The sequence below is a fragment of the Euprymna scolopes genome, chromosome 19, assembly GCF_053919585.1.
Source record: "Euprymna scolopes isolate OS-2025 chromosome 19, ASM5391958v1, whole genome shotgun sequence".
In the NCBI taxonomy this organism is placed as follows: Eukaryota; Metazoa; Mollusca; class Cephalopoda; order Sepiida; family Sepiolidae; genus Euprymna; species Euprymna scolopes.
In genome coordinates this window covers 21,492,716-21,511,718 of record NC_136500.1, presented here as the reverse complement: position 1 = coordinate 21,511,718, position 19,003 = coordinate 21,492,716, and the positions used below count along the sequence as shown (strand labels likewise).

The 19,003-nt window shown below is 33.8% G+C and overlaps 1 protein-coding gene across 6 annotated transcripts in view; it reads right to left on the bottom strand.

Annotated features, from left to right (window-relative positions):
• The window catches only part of LOC145303481 (lamin-B1-like), a 101,924-nt gene extending 85,361 nt beyond the window's left edge, over positions 1 to 16,563 (bottom strand). For 4 of the 6 annotated variants that reach the window (XR_013873719.1, XM_080144842.1, XM_080144843.1 and 1 more), the window contains exon 1: positions 15,491 to 16,219. Coding sequence is in view for 5 of the 6 variants with exons in the window: in XM_080144842.1 (XP_080000968.1) it covers positions 15,491 to 15,900 (410 nt within the window). In the remaining variant the exon portion in view is untranslated. Of the gene's footprint in view, positions 1 to 15,490 lie in introns of all 6 variants that reach the window. The other 2 variants (XM_080144841.1, XM_080144844.1) reach the window with 2 other exon arrangements.
• Between the last annotated feature and the right edge of the window lie 2,440 nt (positions 16,564 to 19,003).

The following is a 19,003-nucleotide window of genomic DNA, read 5'->3' as shown; positions in this document are numbered from 1 at the left end:
TCCACGCTTATAACTACTCGAAAAATGTAATTCAAGCCCTAATTTTTTTTTTCAATTCAAGGAGCAAGGACCAAGGTTTCATTAAAAAAAGAAAAAAAAAAAAAAAAACAAACAACGTGGTTAAAAAAAAAGAAAAAAGAAAAAAAGGTTTAAAACTCCGGACTTTACAGGTAAATTTCTTAAAAAACTTTTTTTTTTTGTTTTAAATTTGAATATGTTATTTATTGACCTTTTCTCTTCAATTTGTGATATATAAAACTTTGGTGAGTAAATTATTTACTTTTTAATAGACACTTGAAAATTGGGGGGGGGGGGCTGAATTAAAAAAAAAAAAAAAAACGTTTGTCTAAAATATTATATTCGGTTTATTGGAAAGAGCATAAAATTTCACATCGACCCTGTAAATATCGTAAAAATAGAATCAATAAAAAAATTGATAGATTTTTAAAGTTTAAAAATTGAAAAATATTGAGTTCGTAAAATTCATTACTGTTTTTTAAAAAATAAAAAAAAATATTTCTATTACTTTTGAAACAACTTTAATAGTTTATTTTGGAAGTATAATCCATAAAGAAAATAACCCACTTTTAAAAGAGAAATTACGAGTTTTTTTTATATTTTATTCGTAGTTTCGTGTTAGGGGTGTCAAAAATTCCTACAAAAATTCTGATACACCTACCCCTACACAAAACTGCGAATAAAATATAAAAAACTCGTAATTTCTTTTTTAAAAGTGGTTTATTTTCTTTATGGAATATACTTCCAAAATAAACTATTAAGATAGAAGGATCACACCATTTTTTCCAGCGGCCTTGGCAACAGATTTGATGTAAGTGTTCCATTTCAGATCAGGAGTAAAGGTAAAGCCCAGAAGCTTGTCAAAACACGAGACCTCCCCAAGACGAGAGCCATTCATTTCAATTGATGCCAGATGGGGATCAGAGCGTTGATGATGTAAAGATTAAAAGTAACCAGCCACTCCTTTCCCCATTGCACCACTTGCTTAAGATCAGAGGAGAGAGAATCAGAGAGAACTTGATCGTTTACGATCTTAGATGTGCTACCATGAAATGTCTACGAATGATGTAAGGATGTGATATGGAAGATCGTTAATGTAGACCAGGATGGACCTCTGAGGGACTCCAGCATTCATACTGTGAGCTTCTGATTTTTGCCCATCAGCTACTACTCTTATGGACCTATTAGAGTAGTTGATGGGCAAAATTCAGAAGCTCCCATTATGAATGCTGGAGTCTCTCAGAGGTCCATCCTGGTCTACATTAATGATCTTCCATATCACATCCTTACATCCTTCGTAAACATTTATGCTGATGACACTACCATCTATGGTAGCATATTGTTATATTCGCATATCCTTCTAGCCACCATACGCTTATTCATAATATAACACTGGTGTTATATTATGAATAAGCGTATGGTGGCGAGAAGGAACCAGACAATTTCAAATGACTGATTTCTCAATCGTTTATTTATAAAAACAAACTTAACGAGAAAGCAAAACAGTGTTCAAAGTTCGTAAGAATGTTCAGGAAAGAAAGATTTTTATCGTAAAGTTAATATTTGTACTTCTTAGGAGAGAAAAGTCGGGCGCTAATATGAAATTGTGATGAAATAAGTGAAAATGTTAATTCTTGCTGTTGGTGTTTCCACGTGGAGAAATTGATGGATGATGCACGCGTGAAAGTGGGTTTAACGTCAGAGGAGGAGGGGGAATCCGACGGAGCTGATAATTATCCCATGCTGGTCAACTTGCTGTGACTCTGGGCGACTGCTTTTTTGTCGCGACGGCTAGTGTTTATATAGTGATGTCACGGACGTAGTTGAAGACAAGGGCAAACAGATAATTAGCTTACATTTTGCTATTTTAATTGTTTGCTTATTGTGTCTTAATGCGTTTTAGGGACCCGTCTGTTTGGTGTATGTATGCATGTGTTATATTGATTTAAAAGCTGAAAAAATTGTGAATGTAACCAAGTTGGTGTTGATGTTGAATTGCTGCAATGTTTTGTGTAATATTTATTTGCATTAATAAGTTGCGTTTACTGCGATGCTTGTTTTACATTTTGGTTTTCTCTTTTGTTGTGCAGCTTTATCTGGCGGTTTTCTTGGTTTGAAGTGATGTGCGAGCTATTCTATTGATGTGTGTATGTGAGAGAATGGGCTTTGAAATTGTGTGTATTTATGGAGTTCATTTGTATTAACTTGATGAACATCTTTGTCTTAGTGTCGCCATTATTGACTGTTGCAGCTGCTGCTGCATTTTCTGGTTTATCATGTCAATTTAGAGGGATATGCGAATATAACACTAAGACCGTACTTTCGTTTTATTCTCGCTGACATGTCCCAATTCAGAATTTGTATTACTGGGCCGTCATCAATGGACTTTAAGCAATTCTAAGTTTAACCTATTTCAAACTGAAATTATTGCACAGTAAAATTAAATTTAAAAAAAAACAAAAAAAAAAACTTATTTCAAATCAATCTATTTCTACTTGGATCACTAAATTTTAAGTTATTCTAGCAAATTTGAAGATGCTCATGGAATTTTTACTTGATTACATAATTCCAAATAATTAAGAACCATTGGTATGTTACCACACTATTTTTTTATATTAGTATTTTCAAAATTAATTTTCCTTATTTCGATGAACTACTTTATGCATGATTACCCGATAATCGTGCATAAAGTGAGAGCCTAACTTTCAAACACACCGAAAGTTGGCACCTGCATCTCTCAATTGAGATATGGAAGCACAGAATAGATACAAATTTCAAATATACTTTTTTTTCACCCCCTTATAATTCAAATATATAAAAATACATAAACTTATCAATTTTTTTGCGTCTCTCAATGAAAGCACAAAATGGATACAATTTTCAAATATATTCTATGTTTAATTTTAAGCATTAAAAATAACTGTTTCGGCAAGATCTACTGGATTCGTACTTATGTTGTTTGAATTTAATGTTTTTTAATACATATGTGAAGTATTCACATTTTAAAACTTATACTATTTTATCTTGCACATTCACCATTTTCTTTTTTTTATGTTTCTGTAAATATATTTTTATAATATCTAATAGTTTCACAATATATATATATAACATTAACATAGTTATTTGACAAGATAGGCGATTAAAAAAAATAAAAAAATGTACTTTATATATTTTTGTTATAAGGGAGGTAAAAAAATATTTGAAAATTATAGTCATTTTACGCCTCCATACCTCAATTGGGAGACGAAAAAATAAAAGTTTACATATTTTTATATATTTTATTATAAGTGGTAAAAAAAGAAAAATAAACAAGAAATATATTTGAAAATAGATACTATTTTGTGCTTCCATACATCTATTGAGAGACGCGGGTGTCAGCTTCCGGTAGGTTTGAAAGTTAAGTTCTCACTTTATGCACAATTACCAAAAAGTCCTGTATGTTTAAAATAAGTTTTAAAAAAAAAGAAAAAGTTCTGTTCATATTGTTTATGTTCTGCTTATTTAAAACTGTTTACATCGTAACATTTTTTTTTTTTTTTTACATGGAGGTTACCACCTATCAAGGCCCGGAAGCCACTCGGGGATAAGGGTTATTGTATGTACAGTAATCAATGAGATAGTATTGTAATAATCGTTAGTATTGGAGATTTGATAAAGTGTCTTACTTAAGGGGGCGATTAATCAGGAATTTGTTTATGTTGGACTTGAAGACATCCAAGTTATAGTCAGGTGGGGAAACAGGCGTGTACTTTTTACAAAAGAAACTAAGAAGCTTTGTTCATGGAATCTACGTTTTGATTTAGGCACAGATAAAAGGGGGGGAAAATTATTGACAGTGGTTTCAGCTAGACGGGTGTTTATCGTGAAAGATTGGCGTGGGGGGGGGACTAGAGATTGGAGCTCAGACAAGCACTTGCCATGGAAGTAACGATAAAACAAAGACAGGCTCGCAACGTCTCTTCTATGGGAGAGAAGTTTCAGGGAAGAGAAAAAGGCATCCCCCACTAAGCTACAAAGTCTATTTTGTACTCTATTAAGGCAGGATCGGCTGTTTTTAGCAGCTACTGCCCAGATGTAGCAGCAGTACTCCATCCTTGGACGTACTTGGCTTTTATACAGATAGAGAACTGCATTAGTAGTGAGATATCTTCTGGAGTGGTAGAAGGACCCCACCATTCTCCCAGCAACCTTGGCAACAGACTTGATGTACGTGTTCCACTTCAGATCAGGAGTAAAGGTCAAACCCAGAAGCGTGATGTGTTGCCATAGATGGTTGTGTCATCAGCATTTTTTTTTTTTTTTTTTTTTTTTTTTTATTACATTTTCACCCCAAACAAGGCAAATTGCCACTTTGGTGTAGGGGGCTACTATCAGGGGCAACAACTACTGGGGTACTATGTAGGGATTTGGGCAGCAAGGTGTCGGTTCACGTTACACTTGAACTTCTGCACGTCAGTACTGTTGGGGAAGCAGGGACCTGGAATGGAATTCCAGAGTCTTGCGGTTCTGGGGAAGAAACTATTGGAGTAAAAAGATCTTTTACATCTAGGGACCTCTACAGTGTGGGGGTGGGATCTAGTAGCCTGTCGGGTTTGTCGAGGGTGCTCGCGTCGTGGGGGCACAAGTGATTGCAGTTCATCAGAGCATTCACCACTAAAATACTTGTAGAACAGGCAGAGGGATGCAACATTTCGTCGATGGGACAGAGGCTGAAGCTTAGATGCCAGTTCAGGGCCTATCAGATTTGCGACTCTCTTTTGAACCTTGTCAAGGAGCGAGAGACTAGTAGCAGATGCACCAGCCCAGATGTGGCAGCAATACTCCATACATGGGCGAATGGTGGCCTTATAGAGGTACAGGATACTTTCGGGTGTTAGTAGTTTTCTAGCACGGTAGAGAGAGCCCACCTTTCTTGCAGCGGCCCTGGCAATGCCTTCAATGTAATTGTTCCAACTCATGTTTCCTGTGAACGTTAGGCCAAGGAGTTTGAAAGATGGACTCTCAGATAAAGAGTCGTTGGCCATTGCTATTGGTGGTAGAGAGGGTTTCTTGTAATTATTGAATGAAACTAGTTTAGTCTTGGCAGCATTGAACGCGACCAACCACTTTTGTCCCCATTCCACTACAGATTGGAGGTCTTCCTCTAGTGTTTCTGCCATTTCTTTAGAAATGTGTTCATTCGTCTTCCTGTCGTGTCTGCCATAGAGTGTAGTGTCATCAGCATATATACCCATCTCAGAGGCAATGTTGTCGGGGAGGTCATTTATGAATATCAGGAACAATAGAGGTCCAAGGATAGAACCCTGGGGCACTCCCGCATTTATATCATATTGTTTAGATGTGCGACCGTCGAGGACAACCTGGATTTTTCTCTTATCTAAGAAGGATTTAATTATGTTAAGTATTCTACCAGTGATACCGTATGATCTGATTTTACTGAGGAGACCCTCATGCCATACCCTGTCAAAAGCCTTAGATATATCTAGAGCTACCGCTCTGCCTTCCCCCGCTTTGTCCAGTGATTGGTATATACGTTCAGAGATCACGGTGAGGATGTCTGCTGTGGAACGGGCTTGTCTAAATCCATATTGTTTGTCAGTCAGTAGTTTAGCATCTGTAAGATGATGGATTAGAGCGTGGTTAATTATGGTCTCAAATATTTTGGCAAAAAGTGGAAGGAGGCTAATGGGGCGATAATTTGATGGGTCTGTCCTTTCACCAGAATTCTTGAATACTGGTACAACAGAAGCAGTTTTCCAACAGCCTAGATGTCAATGAATTATTTAAGTATGTGTTTTGGGAGATCATTGACGTAGATCAGGAAGAGACCCCTGAGGGACTCCAGCATTAATACTGTGGGCCTCTGATTTCTGTCCAACCACTACTCTTATGAGCCTATCAGAGAGAAATGATTCAATAATTGAGAAAACATTTCCAGTTATACCGTAGCTGGAAATGTTGTGAAGTAGGTCTTTATGCCATACCTTATCGAAGACCTTTGATATGTCAAGAGCAATTGCCCTAGAAAGGAAGCCTTTGTCGAGAGATTCACTAATCCTATGAGATATAACTGTTAGCACATCTGCTGTAAATCTAGCAGAATGGAAACAGAGAAAGCTAAACCTGATGGTTCGGATGCAAGAGACAGCCTTTTGGGAAACACCCTTGCACGATGGTTTCCTCTTTTACACATGAAGTTACAGGTACTGACAGAAAACACACCCTCTCCTCCCGCACACAAAAAAAAAAAAAAAAAAAAGAACTTTTCAGTTTTTGTCCAAAATTCAAATTATCCCTTTAATTAAAAAACAATAAAGAAAAAAATTGTATAAGGTATGTACTTATGACAGAATCAAAATATATTCCAAAAAACATAAATTAATCAAAATTTTTTAGATAAAAAAAAAAAAGAAAAAAAAGTTGGTCGAGTGGGAATTTTTTTAAATGACAAAAACTGATAAGTGTGATCATTTATCAAGTACGATGGCCCATGTTGACTAACTTTTGTTTACAGCAAACACGTGCTAGAAATAGAAGGGGGAGATTAATTCTGGCGCTTACAGGTAACCATGGTTCTCAACTCTAAGAAAGGTCTAAGAAATTGTCTTTCCGGTATTCCAGTTGTGACCATCTGGTATCGCAGTATTTTTTAATCCTTGCTTAAAAAATTCTTTATTTAAAAAGTACATGGAATATAAAATATAAATATGGATAAATTCTTAACAATGAAGAATGGAAGTACCCATTAATATTTTTTATAGGTAAGTGATTTTTCGGAATTTATATATATTTATTATATTCGAAGTAAGTTGATTTTCTTGAAATCTTTTTTTAAAGAAAACCAATTAAAAAAAAAAAACAAATATTGCATATTTTGCTATTAAACCTGTTATAAAATTTGGTCTTTGCTCCTTTTATTGGGGAAAAAAATTAGGGGTCAAATTACATTTTTCAAATAGTTATAAGCTTCGAAAGATAGTAAGTAATTATTCAAGTTTTTATCACGCATTTTTAATGGTGATTTCTGACACTGCTACCAGATTGCTGTTATATTTTGTCAAACTATTTAGATATTTTAAAAATATATTTACAGAAATATACACAAAAAAAAGAAAAAAAAAAAAAAGAAAAATGAAGGTGTCACATTTTTTTTGTTTTTAGCAGTTTCAAAAAGGTGAATGTGCAACAGAAAATAGTTTAGTTTTAAAATGTGAATATTTCACGTGTACAGTAATACAATAGGTGTGTCAGAATTTTGGGGGAATTTTTAACACCCCTAACACAAAACTGCGAATAAGATAAAAAAAACTCGTAATTTCTCTTTTAAAAGTGGGTTTTTATTTTCTTTATGGAATATACTTCCAAAATAAACTTAAAGTTGTTTAAGAAATAATAGAAATATTTTTTATTTTTTAAAAACCAGTGTTTACAAAGTGCCGGCGCGCGTTCATGAAGCCATTTTTTTTTAGTTAATGAAATCAAATTTTTTTTTTTCTATTTTTAAACTTCAAAAATCTATCAAAATTTTTCTATTGGTTAAATTTTCACGATATTTTCAGGGTCAATGTGAAATTTTATGCTTTTTTCAATAAACTGAATTTAATATTTTAGACAAACGGTTTTTTTTTTTAATTCATCCCCCGCCCCCCTTCATTTTGAAATATATCCCAAATTGAAGAGAAAAGATCAATAAACAATATATTGTAAATTAAAAAAAAAAAGTGTTTTTTGAAAATTTACCTATAAAACGTTGATTTTTTTTTTTTTTAATTGGAAGCCTATGTTCTGCTTATACTGTCAAGTAAATATTGGACGCTGACGACAATTTTTTCTATTTTATTCAAGGTTTTCTTTTCTTTTTTTTTAGATATTTAAAAAAAAAATTTTCACTCGATAAAGAATTAAAATACAAATCAAAAATTTATGTATTTCTTTAAGAAAAAAAAAAATACTCGACTGTTTTTTTTTTTTTTAACTATAGGAACACATTTCTTCACGCACAAGACTAGACGGCTAACGCAAACGTGTGGTTTTTACTGCCTTCTGTACATCCGTAGTAGTTCTAAACAAGAAAAAAAAAAACCCCGGCACTTCCGGTTTTTTGATAAGAACGTAAAAATGGCGCTTTTTTCAAATAGTGGATATAAACTTATAAAATTATTTTATTTAAAAAAATAAATGGAATTTAAAATATAAATATGGATTAATTCTGAACAATGAAGAATAGAACTACACAATCAGTAGTATTTTTATAGGTAAGTGATTTTTTGGAACTCATATCGATTTTTTATAATCGCAGTAAGTAAAATTTCGTTGATTTTCTTCGAATCTTTTTTTAAAGAAAACCAATTTAAAAAAAACAAATATTGCAATTAAACCCGTTCTTTTTTTTTTTTTTAATTTGGTCTTTGCTCCTTTAATTGAAAAAAAAAAAAATTAGGGCTTGAATTACATTTTTAAAATAGTTATAAGCTTGTAAAGATAGGTCGAATTATTCATTTTTTTTTTTTTTCACGCATTCTTAAGATCGGTTTCTGACACTGCTAGTAATACAAGCCTGGATCTTCTTTATGAGCAATATTACCACTATATAAGAACCAAGCAAATAGTCTATAATACTATCCTAATTTTTTTTTTTTTCAAGGGGGGTAACCCAAACTTGCACATTTAACACCTAAATTTAGAGAAGCATCTAAAAATTGTAATTTATTTCTTTATATTTAAGATTTTTAAGTTAACATTAAATTGCTTCGGTACAGTTTGATTTTGTTCAACTTTGAAAGCAATTTTGTCTTAATTTTGTTTTATTGGATGTAAATAGCCTCCAAAAAACCTTCAATCTTTTCATATATTGAGCTTTAAGAATTTTAAAGCCAGAAACTTTTCCAAATTCCTTTCAAACAGTCACGAAATATAATTGGCAATTCGGAAACTTAACTCATTGTCCTAAGGGAGGTGCTAACTATTCAAGAATTGTAAAAATGATTTTTTCAACTACTTCAGTAAAATATTTCCTACCCCCTTATAAAAATGAGTTAAGCTTCTGAATTGAAAAAAAATAAATAAATAAAATGGTAAATTTTCAGATTAGGTCCCCATCCACAATTTTCTTTTCTAAAAAAATACCAATAAAATAAATATGATTAAAATTCTATTTTACACTTATTGCAGCTATTAATAAGTTACGTAGGGACGAGAGATGGTTACAATTTAAAGAGAATTGCAATTCTTAACCATCAGCGTATATTCTTGAACAGATGGAAAAGTTATGAAGGGGGAGGGGCACTATCCTCGCTCCCATCAATCAGAATTTTATATCCTAATGCCCACTCAAAGGAGCTGCCCCCCCCCCTCCCGATATAAAAGGGACTTCATGTTTAACTTTTTAAGTGATAAAGCAAGTACCCTCCGGCAATATTTTATTTAGAAATTCGTGAAAAGAGAGAGAGAAAAAAAAAGCATCTGTGAAAAAATTTAGGTGTGGTGGTGACCCACTTCTTTTCAAAGTGTTTTTTGTTAGAGACGATTGACGAGAAAGAGGGATGATTTGGAGGGAAAATATGACCGACCAACCGCGAACCAGAATTATAAAATCCACAACAAACACGCCTAAAATAATATGTAATATTGCATCTCACTGGTATTGCGAGTAAGGAATTTGGTTCTTTTTCCAGGTTACAATTAAAAATTATATTAAAAAAAAAAAAAATTAACGACCTGTTGAGTGACAAAATTCTTTAGAATTATACGACTTTAATTTTTCGAAAAGATATATAAAATGGTTGAAGACTCATGTTGGTAATCTTAAAGTTTAGTCACCCTGTGTTTACAAAGATTTTTGTGCGGCTGCAAAATGAAACTTTAAATGGGCAAACGAACAAAATTAATAAACTAAAACAATAGAAAGGATTTCCAAAAAACAACCGTAATGGTTCTACGTCCCTTTAGAATAAAAAAAATAAAAACTTAAACGTTTTGATTTGTTGAAAATCATGAAAACAATTTTGTTTTGCGCTTCCACACTATTAAGAACGAAATTTTGTAGTCGATAAATTGAGTTTGCAGATAAAAGCAAGGTTTTGATTTTTTTTTTGTCAATTCTAATAAATCACAACAGTAGCTTCCAAATTATGCAATCGAAATTACCTGAATATTACTGAATTATTAATAATAAAAAAAAACAACTTTAATCCTGTTAGCAGGTGAAAAATTGCGACCATCTTGTTTGAATCGAAACGGAAAATTACCTCCCTTTAGAACTTTCCTGTGTCTTACGATAGTTTTCAAATTCTATTTTTATTTTCTTTCATAAATAATTTTGTACCTTATCTATTTTCGTAATTTGTGGATATAATCTTTAAAAAGATACGAGAAATACATAGATACCATTGTTTTCATATGAAATTCAGTTTTATACGATTTCCGAAATTTCGTCCTATTTGTAAGCGCCGATTTCTTTTAAATTTTGAAACGAATTTGAATACAGTACTTGTGTCTAAATCCGGGTGTGAAATAAGGTAGTTAAAAAGTTAATTAAAATAACATTCAGAAAACCATTCTTAACATGAAGGTGTAAAAAAAAAAAAAAAATCTGTATTTTGTTCAAGTTTCTAAAAGTAGCACGATCCGTCATCATATGTACCAAAAATAAAATGACAAAAATAAAAACGTTCGGCTCCTTAATTATAGTGACTAATATGCAAGTTTTATTTTTTTTAATTAATATTATTGATTTCTCTTTTCGTAAATAGTGTTAAAACATTTTTGCGATTTGGGTTAAAATAACTTCCACTGGGCGTTAGTTTAGTATGTGAAATGCGAAGATATAAAATTATTTTTAGAAATAATGTAATAAACACCATCACTGTAGCCAAGTTCAGCCAACACAGACTAAATTGACAGACTGGAATAGTTCCAAGTCGAAGAATTGTCGCAAAACATACGAAAAGAAATTAAGTTAAAATAGGATTCTTTTTGGTACTTAGTTCAGACTCCATGGTTGCTAAAAATGACTTTAATGTGTGAAGAGCTCCTATTTACCTACCCCTTACAAACGAGGGTTAAATTAGACAAAGTCTGTTTTTAATGCGAGGGTGCGAGAGGGTAAATCCAGCAGTATTATTTTTACGACCTTACCCAGCGTAGTATAAATACCTTCAACCTCTCCATGTTAAGAACGGCGTTCGGAATAAACACTACCAACCTCGAAAGCCGTTCTTAACATGAGTAGGTTGGAGGTGTTTATTCCTTAAGCCATTCTTAACATGAGGTTGGGAGCGTTTATACTATGCTGGATTAGTTCGTAAAAAAAAAAAAAAAAAAAAAAAAAAAAGGTTTGTATTACTACTATACACAGATTCGAAAAAGTTGTCAAAAAACAAATATATAACAAATAAATGTTATCAAAGGCAAGATAAGTTACTTTTCTACCAAACTGGATATATTTTTCGTGTTTTTATTCAATGTAACATGTTTATTCAGCTCGAAAACCATAGTGTTTACCGATGTATTGGAACATTCAAGATGGCGTCTTATTCTCTCTTTAACACGGTAAGTTTGGGAAAAGATGTTATAAATAAAAAAACCGGATAAAATACTGTTAAAAACTCGCTCAATATATGTTACCGTGACATAGGTTGACATATATTCGGCGGGTTTTTAATAGTATTTTGTATAGTTTTTTATTTATAACACCTTTTTCTAAACTTACGGTTTTAAAGAGGGTGTGAGACGCCATCTTGAATTTTCGAATACATCGGTAAACACTATGTTTTTCGAGCTGAATAAATATGTTACATTGAATAAAAACACAAAAAATATATCCAGTTTGGCAGAAAAGTAACTTATCTTGCCTTTGATAACATTTATTTGTTATATATTTGTTTTTTTGACAACTTTTTCGAATCTATGTGTACAATAATACAAACCCAAATGGTCAGTCATTTTCAGGCCAGTATGTGATAACTAGGGCTATGACAACAGCATATTCTTTTCATTGTTTTGACTCAAGAATATATCCGACACAATCGACCGAGAAACATGACTATATAAGAGCATACATACTCGAGAGTCAAACTGAAAAGAATATGCTGTTGTCCTAACCCTAGTGATAACACATCCCTTATCAGGTAACCTATTTTTTTCTAATGGAAGTAAATTTTGTGTGCCCGGGCGGATGATGTACGAGTTAAATTGAACAAAATCTCCAGTCTACCGACATTTCCGTAGAAATAAACATTCCAACATTCAAGTTTTCAATCAACGATTTCCAAGAAATGGCCGAATAATAAGTTGGTGAGCCAAGAATCAGAGGTGTCACGTAAACAGCCGGAAATCTTGGCGTTAAGAAAAAACAAAAAACAAACATGTACCCCTTAACCCTAAGTCTGGATGGCAATAAACAAATTCCTCACACTTGATTTTAAATTAAAACAAAGTAAATGTGACTATTGGAATATACTGGCCAAATCACAGCTAAAAAAAAATCATCCGCGTCCAAACTTAAACACCGAAACCGGAACTCGAAACGAAAATTTTTATTTGTTATTTCCCCTGTTATTTTAGTAAGAACGAATGGTATTTTTTACGACCTGCCCCAAGCGTAGTATAAACGCCCCCAACCACTCCATATTAAGAACGGCTTTCGGAATAAACCCCCAACCTCGAAAGCCGTCCTTAACATGGGGAGGCTGGAGGGTGTTTATTCCGAAAGCCGTTCTCAATATGGGGTGGTTGGGGGTGGGGCACTGGGACAGGTCGTAAAAAACACTTTTTTCTTTTGGAGGTATTATTCAATTATAGAACTTGTATGGACTTTAACAGGTGCTTCTTTCTAAATTTACCCTTTTCCGTAAGTAACGCGCCGACATACACCAGACAGAACTGTTTAATTTTTCACAAAAATTCTGAATTTGAATGTTTCTGTAAACCGCTCGTGAAAACTTTTTTTTTTTTTTTTGATCAATTAAAAAGCATCAAAACTACGTAACACAGAAAAATGAACCACATTTTTTTGTTTTTGAAAACTTTCTTGTTATTTCAAATGTCTGCTAAAAAATTCTTCCGCGATGTGACAAGTCACTTTACTATACGCGCGAACGCATCATGTCAAAATAGTATAAACAAAGGCGGTAAGATGGCACAAAATAGTGCGAGGGTTCACCAGGCAAACGGTTAAATTTGCGACGGGTTTGAATATGATTCGGGTACTTGAGGAGTGTGGACCCTACGCAAACGTTTGCATTCCACGAATCGCTCCCTCAACAGACATGCGCAGAAGGTTTTCAGTGGTCTATTTAAATATTGTTGTTTTGATTATTCTAAGTTTTGTCATTTAGTTTTTATTATTTTTAATCTCCTCGGGCGACGAAAATTAATTGCACTGTAGAGAAAAATAAATGAACATACGAATAAATTTGGTCTTTAATTTAGGTTTTAAATATTTTAAATTGTATTTAAATTGATCAGAAGTTCTTTTTCAAGAACACAATCAATTTGGCATTTTCTTTGGCTTTTGTTTTTTTTGGGGGGGCCTGAAAAAGTTTTTCATGGCTAAATAGACCACTGAAAACCTGCGCATGTCTGTTGAGGGAGCGATTCGTGGAATGCAAACGTTTGCGTAGGATCCACACTCCTCCAGTACCATGATTCGTTGTCAGCGACCCCGAAAAACTATAAAAATAAAAAATAATTTATTGGTCGGTGTTTTGTTGTAGTTAAAGTAAACATTTACCCATTTCCTAATTTTAAATTGACGAATCATTATCGACGGTTCCTGACTAGATGTCTTTACTCGTCAAATTTTATTGAAGGTTGACAAGTAATTTTAAACCGACGAAATGCGCCAGGGAAAAAAATACAAAAAGGCTTTGCTGATAACTACATAGTTAATGTTTATAAACTTTAAAATGCAAAATAATCCTTACGAAAGGCGAGAACTGTTGCCACATCTGGACAGGAGCTGCCAAAACAGCCTATCCTGCCTTGACAGAGTACAAAATAGACTTCGTGGCTTAGTGGAGGATGGACTTTTCTCTTCCCTGTAACCCCCCTTCCACAGAAGAGACGTTGCGAGCCTTTGTTTTATCGTTATTTCTATGGCAAGTGCTCGTCTGAGCTCCAATCTCTGGTCCACCCTCGCCAATCTTTCACGATAAACACCCGTCTAGCTGAAACCACTGTCAATACTTTTCCTCACTCTTTATCTGTGCCTAAATCAAAACGTAGATTTCATGAACAAAGCTTTTAGAATTAATGCATGCCTGTTTCTTGCCTGTTTCCCATCCGACTTCAACTTGGATGTCTTCAAGTCTAACAAACAAATTCCTGATGAACCGCCCCCTTAAGTAATGACAATTTATCAAATCTCCAATACTAACGAATACTACAACACTATCCCATTGATTACTGTACACGCAATAACCCTTACCCCCTAGTGGCTTCTGGGCCTTGATAAGTGGTGACCTCCATGTAAAAAACAAAAAACACTTAAAAATAATTTGGTCAAAAAATGTGTAGAAATGAAATCAAGCAAAATAGATGAAGTCTTCGACACAGCTCGTGTGCACCAAAATGTATGAAGTCATCCTAATTCTACGATTATTGGGCTCACTTTTATATACCTTTTGGGGTTGTTTTACAATTCAAAGATTCGAAAAAGTAGTCAATTCAAATATATAGCATAAATGTTACCAAAGGCAAGATAAGTTACTCTTCTGCCTAGCTGGTAGGTAGGTAGTGTTTTTGCTTAATATAAAAATATTTGGCTCGAAAAACTGAACTCGTAGACAAGCACAAGGAAAAATGGCCGCAATGTTACGCGGCATTTTTTTTTTTTTTGTACTCATGCACTTATTGATCCGTGCTGAAATAACGTTATTTTAAAAGTCATTCTTAACATGGGGAGGGGAGGGTGTTTGTGCCTATTCTGTACTTTAACCTTTACAATTGAAAAAAAAAAACAAACTTTAATTAAACTTCGAAATGCGATTTAAAAAAACAGCGAAGATCAGTAAATGCATTAGCACCTTTTGGGCTCGTGTATTAGTTGTTCTTCGAGGTGAATACCAACATTTTACATTAAGTAAAAAATACTACAAACCTATGCAGCTAAGTAAAAGTAACTTTTCTTGCCTGTGGTAATCAAGTTAAAAAAAAAAAAAAAAAAAAAAGGAACTTTTTACTTGATTAAATAAATCGAAATAAGAAAAATGATTTGTTTTAATTTTAATCAATTTTACTGTGCAATAATTTATATCAGTTTGATGAAATAGGTTAAACTTTAAAAAAACAAAAAACAAACATTAATAACCGTTTTGGTAAAAAAAAGAAAGTCCACTGATGTTGGCGCACTGCTACGAATTCGGAATAGAGACATGTGAGCGAAAAAAAAAAAAAAAGAAACAGGGAGACAACTACATGAGAACCTATTTTATTTATTTATTGTTTTTTTTAATCAATAATAAAAACTTACTTGGTCATCCACTCGTCCGCTTCAGCTTTGTATTTTCCAGATTCAATTTGTAAACGGGCTTTTTCCTTGGCCATTTCATCGAGTAGTTTCCGGGCATCTCCGAGCTCAGACTCGTACAAGGACTTGATGTTGGTCACCTCTCGGGAAACCGTTTCCTCGGAGGATTTAACTTGGACCAGAAGACGACTGTTTTCATTTTCCAGATATCGGACCCGGTCAATGTAGTTAGCTAGACGGTCATTAAGGGATTGCAGCTCTTCTTTCTCCTGAATGCGACTAATTCTGGCCGGAGAAGCCGCCCTCGCTCGGCGGGGAGACGAATAGGAGGCTGACGAGCTGCTTGTCGCACCTCCGGGGGAATCGGTGCTCACGGTTGTTGTGGTCACCTTGCGGGAGATTCTGGTCGCCATGTTTTCACTTTATTTTTTCTCCTTACAAAGAAATTTGAATTAACGTCAGGTCTTTATATATATATATATATATATCTTGCTCCCAAAAAAGCGGTTGTACTCAATTGTGGGTGTTTACCGTTTCTTAGACGTCGTCTACACAAAACATCTATATAGTTGTACACTCTTCGGCCCTTATTAGCACACAGTTCGTTATCTGGGAAGTTATCAAAAAAGAAACTAAAATAATAAGACTTAATGGCCGGCAAAACAACGTGCGCGCCTTCGAATAATGTTATCACGTGACCCTAACCGGTATCAGAAATACTCTCCTCACCCTTTTCCTCTTTCTTACTTGTTCTCCCTCCCTGTCTAATACTCACTCCTTCTTTCTCTATTACTTTGTTCCCCCTTCACTGCGTCTATCTCTTTCTTTCCCGCACTCTCGCCCCCTCCTTCATTCTTCCTTGCTCTCTGACACTCCTTTCCTCTGTATCATCTCATAGTTTATCTTTATTTTTTAATTTACACACACAACCTTTATTTCTTTTACCCCCACTTTTTTTTAAAACTTAGTCATTCTATTGCTTTCGTATTTTACCTTTCCTTATTGCTTATCTCTTTTTGAATGTGCAAATTCTCTCTTTTAAACTCTTCTCCGTACTAATTCACTTTCATCGCTATAATGGTGCCTTTGTCAATAATTCATATTTTATACCCCACCCTCACCTTTCCCAAACCAGACAACCCATCGATTTTCACCCGGTTTCAGGCTTCAGTAATTTTGTCAGCATAACCTTTTATGGTCCAATGATATAATAGTAGCGCTCCGCTCCGCCTGCAGTCTCGGTCGAAAAAAAAATCGTTTATTTCTTTGGTTTAGGAGTAAACTATAAACTTTAATTATAGTCAGAAATTACTTCCTAATTTACACTTTGGTACTTGTAATGAATAGATATCCAAAAGATTTCGATACTCTGACGGACTATCCCGAGTCAGTTCCGGAAATGGCCAAAAACAGATTATGATTTGAAACTCACCTTTTCTTTTTCTTTTTTGTTTGTTTAGAAAGTTTTTTTGTATTTATGAAGAATACGGATTGTGCTATTTTTTTGAGATAGGAATGTATTTGGTATATGTACCCGCGACAGAAAGAAAACATGGGTTTGTGTTACTATACACATAGATTCGAAAAAAAAGTTGTCAAAAAACAACTATATACCAAATAAATGTTATCAAAGGCAAGATAAGTTACTCTTCTACCTATCTGAAAAAGTTCTTAGTGGTTTTACTCACTTTAAAACGTGTAATCGGTTCGAAAATCATGCAGTGAGTATCAATATATTTTAAAAATGCAAATGGCGGCATGCTCGCTGTTGAACACGGTAAGTTTGGGAAAATGAGTTAAAACAAACAAATTATACAAAATGCTGTTAGAAACCCACCGAATATATGTCCGCCTATGTCACGCGTCACGGTAAAATACTGAGTGAGTTTTTTTTTTTTTTTTTTTTTTCTTTAAACTCGTTTTCCCAAACTTACAGTGTTCAACAGCGAGCATGCCACCATTTGCATTTTTCAAATACATCGGTAAACACTGTTTTTCGAGCCGAATAAACACGTTACATTAAATAAAAACTCTTAAAAATTATCCAGTCAGGTAGAAAAGTAATTTCTCTTGCCTTTGATAACATTTTTTTTTTTTTTATATATTTGGTTTTGACCACTTTTTCGAATCTATGTGTATAGTAAAACAAACCCGCAAATTTAAGTTTTTCCAATACCCCCTCCTCCCCGTGTTAAGAATGGCTTTCTAAAATCTCCCTAGTTTGAATTATTGATCCTTACCATTTCAAAATAGCGTCACGTAAAATTTGATTTTATTTATAAAAATAAAACTACTACTAAATATATGTTTTTTACAAGGGATTCACCACTTATCAAGGCCCGAAGCCCGCTTGAGGGTAAGGGTTAATGAATGTAAGGTGGTAGTGTAGTAATTGTTATGGCGTAAGTTAGGTAGAATTTGATTATTTAAGGAGACGGTTCAACAAGAACTTGTTTACATTGGACTTGAAGGCTACCATACTGTAGTCAGCCGGGAAGTAGGCCAGCGGAACAATGTTTAACAGGTGGGCAGTTCTAGGAAAGAAGCTTTGTGTTAATAGAATCTGCGTTAGGCACAGATAGAGAGTGGGGAAATTGTATATAGTGGTTGTAGCTAGTCGAGTGTTGTTTGTGAAAGTTTGGCAATGGGGGGATCATAGATTGGAGCTCAGACGAGCACTTGCCATGAAAATAATGATAGAGCAAAGATAGTCTCACAACGTCTCTTCTGTTGTGGGGAAGAGAAAAGGTCATCACCTACTAGGTTTCGAAACCGATTTTGAACAAAGCAGGATAGGGCACGCCGAGCAGCTCCTGGCCAGATGTGGCAACAGTTCTTTATTTTTGTTCTTTCATATGTGTGAAACTCTTGACAAGCTCCGAAAATACAGTTGGGAAATTAGTTAAAAACAATTCATTTTAGTTTACCTAATCATTAGTGCCCTATTTGCCTTTTATAAAAGTTTAATATTTTATGCCAATAACTATGTTAATTTGACGTAAATATTAGCTGTGAGTATATTAATGAGTAGTGCCTTATTATATCAACGCATCCTTTTTAATTTAATGGCTTGAACTAAAGTAGTATTCGGTTCCACTCTGAAAAAGAAAAAGGTCTGCCAATGATTATTTGGTATAAGGTGACAAATAATACCTTATTCTCTCCGCGAAAAAAATAGTTTGTCTCCAGAATCAGAAGTTGATTTAAGAAGCAGAAACACAGAACTGGAACTGAAAAACGAAACTATGAAATGAAGTAAATAAAAAAAAATAAAAAAAAATGAAATAAATTCATTGTCATGTGTACATCATTGATAATATTATGTTCAATTTCAATTTAAGTGTTACAATTTCTTTTTCATTAAATTGTGAGGTGAAAGTACAAAATAGTTACAAAACACTCTCCCCTCCTCATGTTAAAAATGGGTTTCTAAATAATAATGTTATTATTTCAGCACAGTAACATAAGTATATAAGTACCATAATTTTTGTATTGAATTGTTAAGTGAAAGTACAG